At 35.2% G+C, this 16,044-nt stretch overlaps 1 protein-coding gene across 2 annotated transcripts in view; it reads left to right on the top strand.

The window, feature by feature from the left end:
- The first annotated feature begins 691 nt into the window (after positions 1 to 691).
- Positions 692 to 16,044, top strand: part of APOB (apolipoprotein B) — a 35,972-nt gene continuing 20,619 nt past the window's right edge. For both annotated transcript variants that reach the window (XM_051809874.1, XM_051809883.1), the window contains exons 1-17: positions 692 to 859; positions 2,548 to 2,586; positions 5,159 to 5,274; positions 6,132 to 6,277; positions 7,266 to 7,419; positions 7,605 to 7,760; positions 8,708 to 8,832; positions 9,020 to 9,105; positions 9,847 to 10,066; positions 11,007 to 11,234; positions 11,417 to 11,534; positions 11,658 to 11,804; positions 12,338 to 12,549; positions 12,871 to 13,108; positions 13,815 to 13,991; positions 14,282 to 14,473; positions 14,946 to 15,113. In XM_051809874.1, coding sequence (XP_051665834.1) covers positions 805 to 859; positions 2,548 to 2,586; positions 5,159 to 5,274; positions 6,132 to 6,277; positions 7,266 to 7,419; positions 7,605 to 7,760; positions 8,708 to 8,832; positions 9,020 to 9,105; positions 9,847 to 10,066; positions 11,007 to 11,234; positions 11,417 to 11,534; positions 11,658 to 11,804; positions 12,338 to 12,549; positions 12,871 to 13,108; positions 13,815 to 13,991; positions 14,282 to 14,473; positions 14,946 to 15,113 — 2,577 coding nt within the window. In that variant the 5' untranslated portion in view covers positions 692 to 804. The remainder of the gene's footprint in view (positions 860 to 2,547; positions 2,587 to 5,158; positions 5,275 to 6,131; positions 6,278 to 7,265; positions 7,420 to 7,604; positions 7,761 to 8,707; positions 8,833 to 9,019; positions 9,106 to 9,846; positions 10,067 to 11,006; positions 11,235 to 11,416; positions 11,535 to 11,657; positions 11,805 to 12,337; positions 12,550 to 12,870; positions 13,109 to 13,814; positions 13,992 to 14,281; positions 14,474 to 14,945; positions 15,114 to 16,044) is intronic.

The following is a 16,044-nucleotide window of genomic DNA, read 5'->3' as shown; positions in this document are numbered from 1 at the left end:
GCATGCCAGTGTTTGAGAGACAGTGTCCTACCAAGGCCCTTTGATCTACCCTCTTGGTGGAGGTAGGGAATGGAGATCTGCTTTTGAGGCACCAAAGGCACAAGAGTTTTCTTGCTGTGTTAGAAACAACCCATGCACCTGAGAATGGTCATGTAGGAATTAGAGCTTCTCCCCTCAGTGGGTGGCAGAACCAGCAGCACAACTGGAGTGCGTCTACACCAGTGCACGCAGCATGGACAACAAACAGAAGGAGCCAGCAGCCAGTGGGCAATGGGATGTAGATGCCATCATGGGAACATGGTGGGATGACTTTAACAACTGAAGAGAGAGGCAGTGGCATAGCCCTGTATGTTAGGAGTGTTTTGGTCCATTACAAAATCATAGAGTTCATGAAATGACAGAGTTTTCGATTCTCAGAGGAGTGAGGATGGGGAAGTAGCAGACATACTCACTGGGACAATTTCAGTCGTTTATGAGCAGTCTTGACTAACTGGAGAATTCCCAGTTTACTGGAGGTTAGCTCAATGATCTCAGAGGTATTTTCCAACCTCAATGATTCTATGACTCCCAGTATCCAAAGCAGAGTGTTGTGTGGAGCACAGTGAGGATCTGGGACTCTCACCTTTGGACCTTTGGCAATTTGCTCTGAGCTTTCTAAACTATTTGACTCAGCTGCTTGCTACAGACTATATAAATGTAGGTCCAAGTCAGAAGGCTCATTCTTCCTCTGAGGCAGCAGGGAAGATTTGAAGAGGGAAGGAAAAAGAGGAAAAGAAAGAGCAGCAAGGGATTTCAGGGCTCACCATGGGCCCTGTGCAGCTCTTGCTGCTCTCCCTGCTGCTCAGCAGTGTTCTCACACGTAAGTACTGCCTTTTATATCAGTGATTTTTCCTGCTTTATTTATGAACCTGTTAAAACAATAATGTTGCAAAAAAATCAACAGAACATTGGCTTATAGAATTAGAAAAGTTCAGTGTGGCAAAGATATCATCCCTTCCCTTCGCAGGAATGGGCAATCATAGGAGGATCCCAGTGTAGAAAAAGTCACAAATGTTGCCTGATGTCTTTTGTACAGATTTAATATATTTTGCAACTTGTATGGCATTTTTCTGTAATCTTGTGCTTTTAAGCCCACTCGTGGAGCTACTGTAGCTTGGAGATACCATGCAGACTTAGTCCAGCTGTTGCTAACCTGTTTTGTGACAAATGTGAAGACAGAGAGCAGTAAAGTAGATTGTATTTGGCAGGCAATACTGGCCTTTGAAATAGAGTTTTGTGTTGAAGGGACATAGTCATCAATAAAAGTAATAAAAGAACTAGGTCAGTAGAGATTTTTTTTTGTAAGATCAGAAAAGACAGCCGAGATCGATATGATGCTGTGGGTTTTGAGCTATCCTTGCTTCCCAAGAAATGGCTTTTTAGAACAGGACACTGTAATGTTACTTAAGGCTTCAGGGAGCTTAAGGACAAAAGTGCATCTGGGCAAATTGTACAGGTCTGGTTTTATATGTAGATCTACTTAATCATAAATATATCTCTGTTTAACTAGTATTCTGTTGTTGGCTGATGTTATACAAATTTATTGTTATGCAATAAACCTTGTTTTATTGGTTATTAATAATTTTATTAATATTATTTTAATAGTAATAGTAGTATTTCTGTTGCTATTGGTGCTACTGTGACAAATGTTAGAGTCTATTTCTATAGAGTGGTCTACCTTAGAATTCCCAGAATGAATATTCGGAAAGTGTGTGGAGAAAAATGCTGGCCTTCATATGTGATATCCCAAAAAATGATATAGCATCTAATGAATGCAGCAAATTTACTAGATTATGTTTAATTTTATTTTGTTTTTAATAGAGTCATATGGAACATACCTAAGATTGATTAGAAAAAATGGGTCTTCTTAACTCGAATAGGCTTTTCCTACAAAGAATGCACTCTCAATATTCAGAAAATATTTCATAGCAGAGAATTTTAGTACTAATCTTCAAAGGTGTTCTTTCTGAAATGTACAAAACCCAAAGTATAGCCATTCATCCATTTAACAGTATTTTTGTGTGCTCAAATTGACTAAAATTTAAAAGTAAACTGTGTTATGTGGTACATTCATCTGTCTACCTCTACATTTTGTGCCTATCCTTTGCAAACTGTCTATTTACCTAACACAGGGCTTTAAAAAATACTTGTCAACCTAGAAGCTGACCCTTCTCAGTTTAAATCAAATCAATTTAATTCTGTGATTAAAGACCCTATTATGGGATTTTGGTTCACTGTATCAAGGCAACTGCTTGTAACTCCCTTTAGATTTAACTCTGTACTGCAAATGTTAATAGTAGTTTTGTTATTTACATCAGTCTTTCAAACTACATCAGAAGTTGGTATGAATTAAAAAGGTCTTACTATGAAAATGTAGTATTTACATTTATATATTCATAGCCATTGAATATATTGTATATAGCTATAAACTGCTTTGTTGTATAGCTATAAACTGCTTTTCTAGCTTTTAATTCTTGGTTTTTTGTGGTTTGTTTTTTTTTTTTACAGAAGAAGAAACACCTGAAAGTGGAAATCCAGGATGTTCAAGTAACTGATTTCTTGCATTTGCTTTTGTTATATCACTATTTTAACTGAATTCATTTCTCAAAGCCTGACTTTTCCAAATCTCTTCATCTGAAATAACTGAAATGAAAGCGATGGCAATATTTTCAAGTAGTTATTGCCCTTTATTTTGGGTATTTGACTATCCATAAGGGTTGATTCGAGTAATTGTTAAAGTTTCCCAAGATTGGACAAGCTGAGAATGAGTTTCTGAACTTTTTTAAAGCTCCCATTAAGAAACTACCTTCCGCTAGGTTTTTGGTTTTTCTTTTTTATTTATTTGATTGTCAGGTGCAAATTCCTTAATCTGAAAATCCCTATTTATCAAATGTGAAGCTTTAACTGTGAGGTTATGTACATTACACTTTACTGTGGCCTGAATTTTCCATCTTATTTAGCCTTCACAGTGACTGCTAAGCCCACAGAATTGCACTTGGATATCTAGCTAAATACCTGTAGAATAAATCATCAGCTCTGTTAGCAAGGACAGCAATTTCTTTAAACAAGTGAAGACTCAGGAAATGCTGACTTTATGCCCTATCTTTGTAATGAACTCTGACTGGCCCTGACTGCTTGGTTAGATACATAATGTTCAACCACAGGGTCAAAGTACTGAATGAATTGTTTTGTTCTTTGTCTTCAGGGTTTTTTTTTCCTTGTTGGGTGCTTTAGCACCATCTCCAGGCAATTGGGTTTACTTCAGATGCCTGAACCAACTCAAAGACTTCTGAGTTTCATTGTCAATTACTTGTCTATTTTTGATCCAGTAAATTATTTGGTATTTTCATTTCCAATCTTATAATTTCCCTATTAATTTCTGTTTAAAAGCAGGATATGAAGCAATAATTAGCCTTTTACTTTAGCATGGTAGATACTGGTGTTGCAAAATTCTCTGAGAGTGTACAGTTATTTTCCAGGATAGCCAAAAGTGACACAAATAGTGTTAATTTTTTAATAAAATTTAATTTTAGAGTTAAATACATAATTTAATTAAGTTTTCAAATGTTTTTAAGATGTTGATTATGGTATGACAGCTAGTATTAATTATAATAATTCTGTTTAGCAACTACATGAATGTGATAGCTAAAATATTATTAAAGTATGTAAAATTTATAAAAGTGATAGTTCAATGAGGAAATAAGATATGCATAGCACTATTTTGTTCCCCTCTCTAAGTATGAAATTCTGTGACAGGCAAGGTTATATTGTCATTGGCCTCTGACATAACAAATATTTTATAAAAGAAGAAGAGTAATCTGCATTCATGCAGGTGTAGGCAGGCAAAATCATACAGATTTAATAGTGGGCATTTGGATTTACACCAGGATTACCTATCTTTTTTTTTCTATAAAATAGATCAGGACTCTATTAAATAACCACAGAGGAGCAGTTTAGGAAATTGCTTTTCACTCAACATCACAATAGAGCCACAGACCCAGTGAGTTGCCCAGCCTAAACTGAGGGAACAGCAATTTCTGGTTCAGATTGACCTAAACTGCTTCATCACAGACACTTAGAGTACCTGATCATCCTTTTTAGTTTAAAATGATGCCTGCACTTGCAATGGAAGCGAATTGGGTTTGAGGGCATTGTTTGGCCTATCTTATGCATTCCAGATACCAAAATAGTATCTTATAGTTCTGTATTTGACACTGAGACTGTTTTTTTTCTTAATGTCTCTATTACCCCACTCATTCCTGCTTGTGGAGTTTAAAATTACAGATGAAGGCAACAGGGAGAGATTAAACACAGGTGAAGGTCATTCCTTTGAGGAAGCCTATTAGGTTTTGGGGCTTCCTTTGATAGAAAGAGAAACACCTCTTGAAATACTCCCTCCTGCCTTGTTCTTAGTCATAATTAAAAGCTTTTCCCTTGTTGGATGCTCTTCATCTAACTAAAGTTTATCTCCATTAAAAATAGTCTACTCTATAAAATTTTCTGATCTAATAAATGAATTAGAGTAGATCATATTTCAGGAGAGTCTGGAGCGGAAAGATCCTGTGTAGATTCAAATGAAATGGTATTGAGGAATTCTATTTTGGATGTTCTGTCTCTTTGCTTTCAGTCTCAATCATGTAACTGGTAAAGCAGCTTCTTGCATTTTCATTATGATGGAAAAATCTGAGCTGAAATGAATCACTTTATTACCAATTGGAAAACTACCATTTGATTGGCTTAATTTAGAAGCAACAGGGTAATTTTTAAAACAGTTCCACACCTTAAGTTTTCTCCTGGTTTTGTCATTTGCTTTAATGTGGCATGATTTGAAGGCCAAATGGGGTTATATTGGCAAATCCCATCAAACAGAGCAGTGAACCCCAAAATTTAAGCTGCCCCACAAGTTTGGTCTTATGCTTCAGAATTAATCCAGCTGATATAAAGGCATCACGTTTTTTTCTGAAAGCTATTTTGGAAAAGGAAATAGTGGCAGGATGAGTCTTCATGTTTCCTTTATCTGTGGCATTCATTTTAGTTACACAACACTAAGCATGTATTGTAAGGATTACATCTGCATATCCTACCTAAGTCATAAAACCACTCGTTTTCCCGATTGCAGAAGATGCAACCAGATTTAAACCCCTCCGAAAATATGTTTACTCATATGAAGCAGAAACATCAAATGGGATCACAGGAACCGCAGATTCTCGAAGTGGTTCAAAGATCACTTGCAAGGTAGGCAAAGAAGAGTAAATACAACTGATTGGGACTGTATACTGAACAACATGGGAGCTGGCAGCTGGGGAGCATCCTTCAATGTTTTTCCAAACAAGACCATTCTTCTGAAAGGCACATATTGACTTAGGCACACAAAGACTAAGCCCTTCCTGTCCTAGACAGAAGGCACTGAGGATGGCAGAAGTCCTTCACACCATTGTACCAGTGCATTTCAAACCTGGCTGTACTTTTACAAGAGAGAGAGGCAAAACTTGGAAGTTTAGTTTTCCTTGGCTCCCAGGCTGAATCTACCGATGTCCATCAAAAAATTCTAGAAGTTCAATAACAACAGTGCATTGAAGCCATGAAGACCACAACAGCCTGTTGATGGTGGCAGTCAAGACAATGCCAGGACTGTAGGAGTAAAAGGTCCCATAGGCCATTAAACTACTCAGTGTCCCTTCATTTTGTCCAAAACTTTCTCATCATTGTGTTGTGGGGGGTTTTTTTTCTTTAAATTGAGTAATTGGGAAAAATATTTTTTTTTTAGCACACACAGTTTTAATAGAGTCTAAACACTGATCAGTGTAATGGCTCAAGTTTTCATACAGTTCTAACATTCTAAATTCTCAGAAACTAAGTTGCTTGTTTACCATGTATGTCACATACTCCATGCCATTAGCCAAGCAAATACCTGTTCTCATATCTTCTCCCTTGAGTTACCTTAAGCTACTTAGAGCACTTAGGAATTTTTTCCAACAGCTGCTAGCAGGGGGATTCTGACACTTTACAAAATCAAAAGAATTTTCAAAGTGGTAACTGGATGATCCTGGAAACATGATAATGAAAAAAGATAAACATATTTGTGTTTTCAGGTTGAACTGGAGGTACCACAGCTGTGCCGTTTCATCCTGAGGACAATGCATTGCTCCCTGAGGGAGACGTTTGGTGTTGACTCTGAGGGAAGGGCTGTTCTGAAAAAGTCCAAGAACTCTGAGGACTTTGCAAGTGCCATGTCCAGGTAAGCAATATCAATTATCATCAGTACTTGTGACCTTTAAATGGAACAGACTGCAGCGTTACAGTCTACCCTGACTGTGTTTTCTAGGCATAGAACACATTTCATGATAATATGGTAGATTTGAAAGCTGGTTCCACAGCAAAATTCTCCCTGATACAACTTACAGTTAACATGGCATAGTTCTCAATTGCTAGTAGGGAAGGCTTTTTTAGACACAGAATTTTCACCTGGAATGTTTTTGTCATTTCTATCATCTATATCAGGAAACTGTTGTGTAGTCTCCAAAAGATTATTGCAAGTGTGATGTTCCTTCTTGTAAGCACATTCTCAAATGGCTGCATGCAGGCAGTTTAAGATAACTTTCCTTTGCTAACTTGATGCAGACTGTGCAATAGAAAGGCATTTGAGACTGAAGTCCAGATTTCCAATCCCAGTCTTTAATGACCTATGCAGTTTATCTTTTCCTTCTTTATCTGCTTTTGTGACTAATGGCTACTACTCCCTCCACCCAACTAGTCTCTAGTGCTTGTCAGTGCATACTTTAGTCATGCATCTTCATGCTTGTTTCAGTGCCTTAGTATCCATCTTGTTTCACAAGCCATAAATCTAAAAACAACTTGAGACAGTATTAAAAAACGTAACCATCAAGGTTTTATTTAAAGACTGCAACTGCTAGAGAATCATCCCATCATTTTGTAGCCTATTGGAGTAGTTAATAATTACCTCATTCTAAAAATTTACTTATGTCCTCTCTGAATTTATGCAATTCCAAACTTCCAGCCACTGCTCTTGGTATTTGCTTGTCCTTAGATAACGTAATCTGGTGATATCATAATGTCCTTGGTTAGAATTTTGCTGCTTTAATAGCAATACTTCCTATTAGTAACAGCAGTGAATATTAAATAATGATAGCCCAGCAGTTTATTGATAATGTTCTTTAATGTGTTTCTTTAATATTTCATTCTAATGTTGTTATTTTGGGTGCCAGGCATGAGCTAAAATTTAGTATTCAGGATGGAACAAAAGTCAAGCTGTATCCAGAGAAGGACGAACCTCTGAATGTACTGAATCTCAAGAGAGGGATCATCTCAGCTCTACTTGTGCCAACAGAAACAGTAGAAAATGAAAAAACAATTTCAATGGTAGGTGTTTTGAAAGTATTTCCCTTATTTCCTTGACCAATGGAAGAAAGCTCACCTGAGTAGAGTTACTCCTGAACATCATTTCCAAAAGGCCTGGAAATTCTCATAAGAAAAGGTGCCTTTTAACTAGATCAGAAAATGTCTGACAGCATGAGCAGAGATGCTGATTTCTTTCTTCTTTCCAGGATACTGTGTATGGAAAGTGTGACAGTGAAGTTGAATTCAAGTCCAGAAAAGGAAATGTTGCAGAAGATATTTCAATTACGAGGTACCTGAAAGGCTGTGACAAGTTCAGTCCCATCAGAGATCATGTCAGCCCTATTGCCATTGTGAAGGGACTGGTAAGTATATGATGTAAGATTATATGATATAAGATTTTTCTCACCACTATTTAAAATGATAAAACTACTACAATGACTAAGTTTTGTATATATTTATATTTGCTAAAAATTTAAATGGTTTTTCTGCACTATTCCATTATATCAGACTGTGGTTTTGTTGGCAGTCAATAGAGAAAAAAAAAAAAAATACAGAGAGCTTTTCATAGATGAAGTTAGTACTATTGATTACATGGTAACATATCAGATCATAGCCAAATTTTTAGTTCTGTGGGTCAAAATTTTCAAAATTCCAATTTCATGTAAAACATAAAAAACCCATACCATGAAGTGTGTGTGATGTGCAGGAGGAGAGGAGTCTAAATGTGGTTAAGCACACTGTTTGTTCTACCTGTTAATCCACAATGATCAAATGCAGTTACTTGCATGGAAATTGTCAGATTTCTTTCTGGTATAATGGCATTTTTGCCTTAGAGTGTTTTAACTTAAAAAAGATAGGGTTTCATATAATGCTGAAAACACATTTTATAATTTCTACCACTGCTACAGTTTTTTGTAGAAGTCTTTAAAATTTGTATAATAAGAGTGAAATTAAAAAGAGCATCAGTTGTTACAAGGGGACTGAACTACTCTGAAAATTACGAATTGGTTTTATGAAGGAGTCCTTTGTTGTAGGCAGCAGGGGATCAATCACGAAGTAACTACTAACCCGAACATCTTGATTAGACCTGAGGGAAAATTTTGGTGGGATTTTTGCCCGTGAAGAGACTTAAGACTAAAGATTATTACTGGCACAATTTTGTCTTTGTGTGAGAATAATTCCAGTTATTCACCTTTTTTTCCAATATGCTTTAATTTTTAATATTACAGTAAAACTGTGTCAGCCTTTAAAACTATGATTGTTTCCTATTTTACTCAGTAAAATGACTGCCAAACGATTTATTTTACAGAACAGCCCATTATCTACCCTTCTAAAGAGCACTCAGTTCTGTCATTACAATATTGATGCAAAGAAAAGGCATATAAGAGATGTTGTCTGCAGTGAAAAACACCTGTTTCTGCCTTCCTCATACAAGTAGGTTGCTCACTATTTATCCTTATCCTTTATTCATAAATATTTGTTTTAAATGATGATGTATTACATTCTGCCCTGATTTCATCTCGAAATGTACATTTTGTTTTTAAGAAGGCAGGAGACATATTAAGACCTCTCAAGGGTACTTAGACTCAACTAAAGGAGTGAATTTTTCTTTGTTTCCTAGAAATCGCTATGGTGTGATGACAGAGGTCAACCAGACCTTGAGGCTTGAAGATACCCCGAAGATCAATAACAAAAATTTTGATGGAGGTAGAGCTGCAGTTCTCTATTACACAAGCATAGGAACAAAACACAAATACAGAGATGATTTTTTTAAACAGTGAATTAATTAAAGATGCCCCTGAGGGGACCAAATCAATTCATAATTTTTAAAGAAATTAAGTGAGGAAAAAGGTTGGGCAGAAAATGGGAAAACCTGAGACTTTTAAAAACCCCTCCAAATTAAAATAATCTTTAATTTTAAAATTATTCTTAATAAATAAAAATGTATAATTTGCTTGAAAAGAAATTCTAATCTTATTGGAAATTAGTTTAACGAACCCATTTCTGCTACCTATAATATCTTATACCCATAATTTCTTATACCCATAATTTCTTATGCAACTTTTATCTTCAACTGCTAAATGTAAGCAATCCATTATTACCGTATATTTTATTCTAAAACCTACCTTTTGACTTGTAATTGTTAGTCATAACATATTTCTCCTAAAATATATATTAATTAAAAGTTGAAAAAGCAAACTATGCTAATATAAAAGGTGTTAAGGAATTATCTTCATGAAAATGTAAAACAATTTATGCAAATATTCAACTTTTGGGGAATTATATTTAAATTCCATTCCATTATTTTTGTTAACTGTTCAGCTGTTCAACTTTAACAGTTATCATATAAAATAATCTACAAACTTTGTATTTATGCTGAATGTAAGATAGATGATAAAAATTAACGTAGCTCCTTGATAACAAATGCAATTTTTTTTTAATTGCTAGATGAACTGGAAGAGAAGGGACTTGCACTGGAAAGTACAGATGCCAAATTCCCCAAGCAGGGTGATGTTGTTCTGAAAACCCTTCAGGAACTGCAGAAACTCACAGCCTCTCAGCAGAACCAGCAGAGAGCAAGACTCTTTTACAAATTTGTTTCAGGGCTTAGAAATTTACATAACAGCACTCTTGGCTCTCTTGTACCAAAGATGATGGAAACCTCAAGGTATGGTACAACTGTGCATTGTGCAAGTACACCACATGTCAATGTTGTGGCAAAACCTTTCTGTAGTTAATTTGCTTAGTGGTTTTAAATTAGAGGTGAATTAGATATATAGGGTGTCTTTCAGAAAGATAAGTGTCATCAGTATTATCCAGAGAGAGAAATAAAGAAGGGAGAATAAAACTGTGGATTTTACATTTTTCTATCAGAAATGCTCAGCTGTTGATTGGAGCTTGAATATTAAATATATGAGAAAAGTAAAAGAATTCAAATAGATCTGAAATTTTGTCTTCTATAAAAAACTAATATTGTTTATATCATTCCCCCATTAAATATTCCAAATTTACTGGAGAAGTTGAACTGGAGTATAATACAGCCCAGTACAGCTCCTCCACCATCCCAAGTGTGTGTGCTAGGAGCAATCCTGTGGATAGTTATTATAGCCAAAGATCTTTCATGCAGTTTTGCTCAAGGACAGTGGCTGTAATTCCAAACTCCCAAGTTTGATTTATAGCAAAGAATAGAGTTTTGAAGGTGAGACTTTGGGAGACATGGAAGAACACTATTCTTTGGTCTGACCCTGCCCTCTGCTCCCCACCCTTACTCTTCTGTCTGGACTCGAGTCAGTCTACACATATTTTATGTCCTCAGTTTGTAGAGGAACTAGAGCCTCAGTCTGGTTTGATTATATTAGTTTATAATATTTAAAGTTGTGGGAACGTCTGTTGTGAAAAAACAACAAGGTATGCCTGCGTAATGGTGATATTCTTAATACTTTCTTATTGTTTTTATTTAATTGTGTTACTACTATAACTTGTAAAACATAAGAATACATATTTAAGCACCTTAATAAACCTGTCAAACATTTGTTTCAAACAGTCAATATGCAGCAAAAACTGCAAACAGGGAATTAATTAGTCAAAGTCGTCTCTTCTCCTTTCAGTTCCATCACTGTTCAGGCCCTGACCCAGTGCGGGACTCCAGAGTGCTACAGTGCAGTCCTTCAAATCCTGAGAACTGGAAGTGTGAATCCACTTGTGGCAGACCTGGTGACATACACCCTGGGACTATTGCCTTCTCCAACTCCACAGAGAATACGGGAAATTCTTAACATGGCCCAGTATCAGCCAAGTAGAGCTTCTTTTTATGGCTTGAGTCATTCTGTTACTAAGTAAGTAATGACAGCATGCAATTGTACAAAATAACCTCAAGGTTGCAATGCTTAAAGCACCCTAAGAGTGCTCACCTCTCAAGGATTTTTTTGTTGTTGTCATGTTGTTGCTCTTCAGGAACATAATATAGACATTTCCCATTTTCTCCTTTTGTTTCTAATGTGTTTCTGTATTTCTTTAGGTTCTACGATGAGAAGAAGACTGTGACAGAGGAAATCACAGATGTTGCAGACTTCATGGTATCACTGCTTGGCACTGATTGTTCCGGGGAAGATGAACTCACATACCTCACACTTCGGGTATTTTTATTTCCTTCTTTCCTTATATAGGACGTTATTATAAATTGTAGTGCATAGAGCATTCTGCTTCTCTTGGTGGAAAAAAAAATATTTGTCACCTTTCTGTGTCTTCATCACTGACAGGCTATTGGAAACATGGGTGCAGTAATGGAAAAAGCTAAACCCAACGTGAAATCTGTTCTGAAGACATGTATCAGAAACGAAGCTGCATCACTTTCAGTGCAGAAAGCGGCCATCCAGGCATTCAGGAAAATGACAATTACTGAAGAGGTAAATTGGGTCACAAGAACCAGAATAAACTGTCCTCAGTTCACCTTGGCTGTTCACATAAGTTACTGAATATGCAAAAACATTCCCATTGTTTCATAGTTCCGATATCTCCGCTTCAGCTGTCTCCAGCTTTTTTAGAACTCTTTTATCTAGTTTCCATACACATATCTGAGAAGTTCTGCAGTCTTCTGACTCAGTGGCTGTTGTTTTTTTGAGAAGCAGTTGCTTTGTATAGGTAGTTTAAATGGAAGTTTTGATCTGTTCCTTTTAGTGTCTTAAATGGAAATCTACTTATTCAAAGGTGGTGTTAACTAATGAATTATTCCAGATTTAAATGTATTTAACTAGGAAAAAAATCAGGTCTCTATTTTATACTGATATTTTGTTGCCATTATTAATAGTACTGGTTAGATTTATGTTTACATTACCGTGACATTACAGCATCTCCTACAGAATGGGTGTAATTATACAGACTACTTCAGCTCAGTATAGTGAGCCAGTTCATCATTGTAAACCTTTCTCTATTTATATAGGACCATTCAGCACTTCTCAAAGCATTCCAAGAGTTGGATGTACCTACAGACAAACGCCTGGCAGCCTATCTCATGCTGATGAAAAATCCTTCCCCAGGTGATCTTGCAAAGATTTTGAGAATCCTCACAAAGGAGAAGAATGAGCAAGTGAAAAGCTTTGTTGCCTCACACATTGCCAACATCCTAGATTCTGAAGAAATAGGCATTGAAGAGTAAGCAAAATTTAGTTGTATATTGGTCTCTTAGGAAAAACAAAGTTCCAACCATAACTGCAGTGGTAGCTGTCTAGACATGAAGTTTTTCTTGGGTTTATTTGAATAAACATATCAACTGAGTAAACTATGACTTTGTCAGAGCAGTACCAGATTATAGTCTTTCCCTTAAACCTTGTTTTCTGTTAATATGTGCAGAGAGCTAGCCATTTGTAATCACCTCAGCTGTATGAATGACTGCAAGTGGCATAAAAAAATTAAGACTAAATGAGTGCTTGGAATATATACTAATCATGTTTTAATTGCTATCCTCTTCCCTAGTCTAAAAAGCCGAGTTGAAGAAGCTCTGAAAGGAAATGAGTTTCCAACAGCCAAAGATTTCAGAAAATTCTCACAAAATTATCAGATTTCCAAAAGAGTTTCTGTACCTGGAATTGACCCCATCTCTACCAAAGTAGAGGGAAATGTGGTATTTGACCCAAACAGCTATGTTCCAAAAGAGACCATGCTAAAAACCACCCTGCATGTGTATGGATTTCACCCAAGTGATATTTTTGAGGTACAATTATCAAAAACATTTGCTAGTATTCAACTGTTTTATTTCTTCTTTCTGTTTTCTTATAACAACTTTCTGTGAATAATGTATTGTTTTTACAAGCTTTGGGAGAAACCTAAGGATAACTATGACTACAAGGGCACTTTGATTTGATCTCAATGGGCTCTAGAGCAAGCCATCTGTTATGTGATGTCACTTGCCACTGACTGGATGGACGACCCTGTTGAAGTTATTAAAGGGCTCAGCTAGGGTAAAATAAACCCATTTGTAACAAATTGACTTCATGCTAATGAATCATTACTGGCACATTGAAGTACTCATAGTAGATTAAATGATACAACCTATGTGGGGGGTTTTTATTGAAAATCAGAGATAAAAAATGAATATATATAATATTATATATTATATATTATATATTATATATTATATATTATATATTTTATATTATATATTATGTATTATATATTATATATTATATATTATATATATTATATATATTATAATTATAAGTCATTAATATAATAATAATAAATATATTATTTTGTAATTATTATAAGACATAGTATTCCATATCTTCCCTTAAGTGTCATAGACTACAGGATACACTTTAAACACATTGTTTGTTCCCAAGAAAGTCTGTTTTGTTGTAAAGTTCCAAAGAAGTGAGGGAAGTGTCTCAGTTATGCGTTGTCCTTCCTATTCATTTCAGCTTGGCTTGGATGGAAAGGGTTTTGAACCAACACTGGAAGCGTTGTTTGGAGAGAAGGGATTTTTCCCGGACACTGCAACCAAGGCCTTGTACTGGGTTGATGGCAAAGTGCCAGAGCAGGTTTCCAAGGCACTTTTTGACTATTTTGGTCTCTCCCAGGATGGCAAGCAGGATCAGGTACAGCTTGAAAATATTTTCTGTGCAGCACAGCATTTTTACACAGTAATTACAGCATTTCCCTCTTTTTTCTATATTTGCCTTCTTGTCTTCTGGTGAGCTAAAATACAAACCCTTAGTGCTATTTAACAATGTGTTTTCTTAATTGTATTTGGGAGGGGTCTTTGCCTGGAGACAAATCTGTAAGAGCACATGCAGAGTAGCTGACATTCACTAAGTAACTGTTCTAGACATGTGATCTTACAGATTTCTTATAAATCTGTTTTACTGCTTTCTGACTGAATTTTCAGGATATCATGAAAGGAATAATACTTAACCTCGAAAAACTGATAAAAGAATTGAGCAACAAGGAAGCTCCTGAGGGAAGAGCATATCTGAGAATCCTGGGAGAAGAACTTGGGTACATGAAACTCAATGATTTCAAATTGCTGGGAAGCTTGATTTTAAAGAGTGCTAAAACTCTTCAGATTATTCCCGAAATGGTACGTTTCTGATACACCAATGTGCATTATTATTATACTATGAAATTTCTAATTATGAAAATATATGCTAATATTAAAAATTCATCTTTGTCATGTTAAATAGAAAAGAAGATGTAGTACAGTTTAGGAATATTTGGTAAAGCTCTTCTTTCATTGAAGTAAAAAAAATGCTTTGCCGTTGACTTTGGGAAAACCAGAATTCGCCTTTATATGTGTATGTAAAGGTAGATAATACCAGTGTACTGAGGCAGGTAAAAAAATCTCGTATTTATTTAAAGTTCAGATTTTGCTAAACAGTCTTAAGTACATTTTTTGAAGGAAGGAATCTGTAGAATTTAGATTCTCTACTCCATATGAAATTAACTTTTTGATTATAGAGTTGCAACCATTCCCTGATAAATTTTTAAAGTACAAAATGCTCATATTCCAAAGTGTGTATTTGTTATTGTTCATTTCCTTGTTTGATTCACAGATTGCACAAGCCATCTCAAAAGGTGTTGACAGGGATTTATTTGTCCACTACATATTCATGGACAATGAATTTGAGCTTCCAACTGGAGCAGGTTTTCAACTGAAGTTTGCTTTGTCTGGAATAGCAACACCCGGGGCCAGAGTAGCTGTGAAGCTTCAACAAAAAAGTGTAAGTCTCAATAGCTGTCTATATTTATTTCTCCTCCTAATAATCTGCAATCTCATTTATGGCTAAAACTGTAACAACAGTAAAAGTTTTAAAGATTACAAAATGTTCTTGATATGAAAAAAACCCTCATTAGAAGTCTTTGGTTAATTTGTGGATGACATTTAGATTAAATTAAGAAGTAATGCATATAATAAATTAAGTATGAGACAGAATAAAATTTATTAATTTAAAGTGTTTAAATCACTCTTTAAAAAATAATCCTTTTAATCTCTGTTAATTTCTCTCTCTCTGCTCTCAAATTACAATGGTAAAAAAGCTGCAGTTTGTGAATTTGCCGTTCAAGCCAAAAAATTAACAAAACATTTTTTGTGGCCAATTCAAAGTGAAAAATTTGATTATCAGTTCAGAGAAATAATGAAAATTGAGTCAAGAGAAACATTTCTTTACCTGACAGGAAACATTTTAAAATTGTAACAATGAAAGAGCATATGACACAAAATTAATTATCCAGTTAAAATTTTAAAAAGTTAAATATTTCCCTTCTGTTTTACACTTCTGTAATTTCTTTTTCTCTAATTTAGTCAATATTTCATAAAAATTTCTTAGCAGTTTCAGTTCATCTAAACTTTCAATTTTCCACCATGCATAAGATTTAAATAATAATAAAAAATAAATGCTGAAAATTAGCACTGGTTGCCCTTAGTTACCTTTGGAATTTTTCCAGAATTTTGCATTCTGTCACTTCTTTCTGTAATGGCCAAAACAAAAGCTTGCAAAAAAGCTGGTTTGTGTTTAAAGAAGTTCAGATCTTGGATCCATTTCTTTTTTTGTCAAATAGTTTGCTCATTGTTTTTAAAAATTGTTAATTTTTTTTTTTACAATGGAAAACTGGCTCTTGTCTTCAGATTTAAAAATACATGCAAGTATCTCC

The sequence above is a fragment of the Manacus candei genome, unplaced genomic scaffold, assembly GCF_025592945.1.
Source record: "Manacus candei isolate 608988 ecotype Guabito, Panama unplaced genomic scaffold, ASM2559294v1 h1tg000007l, whole genome shotgun sequence".
In the NCBI taxonomy this organism is placed as follows: Eukaryota; Metazoa; Chordata; class Aves; order Passeriformes; family Pipridae; genus Manacus; species Manacus candei.
This window is presented reverse-complemented; position numbering and strand designations above follow the sequence as displayed.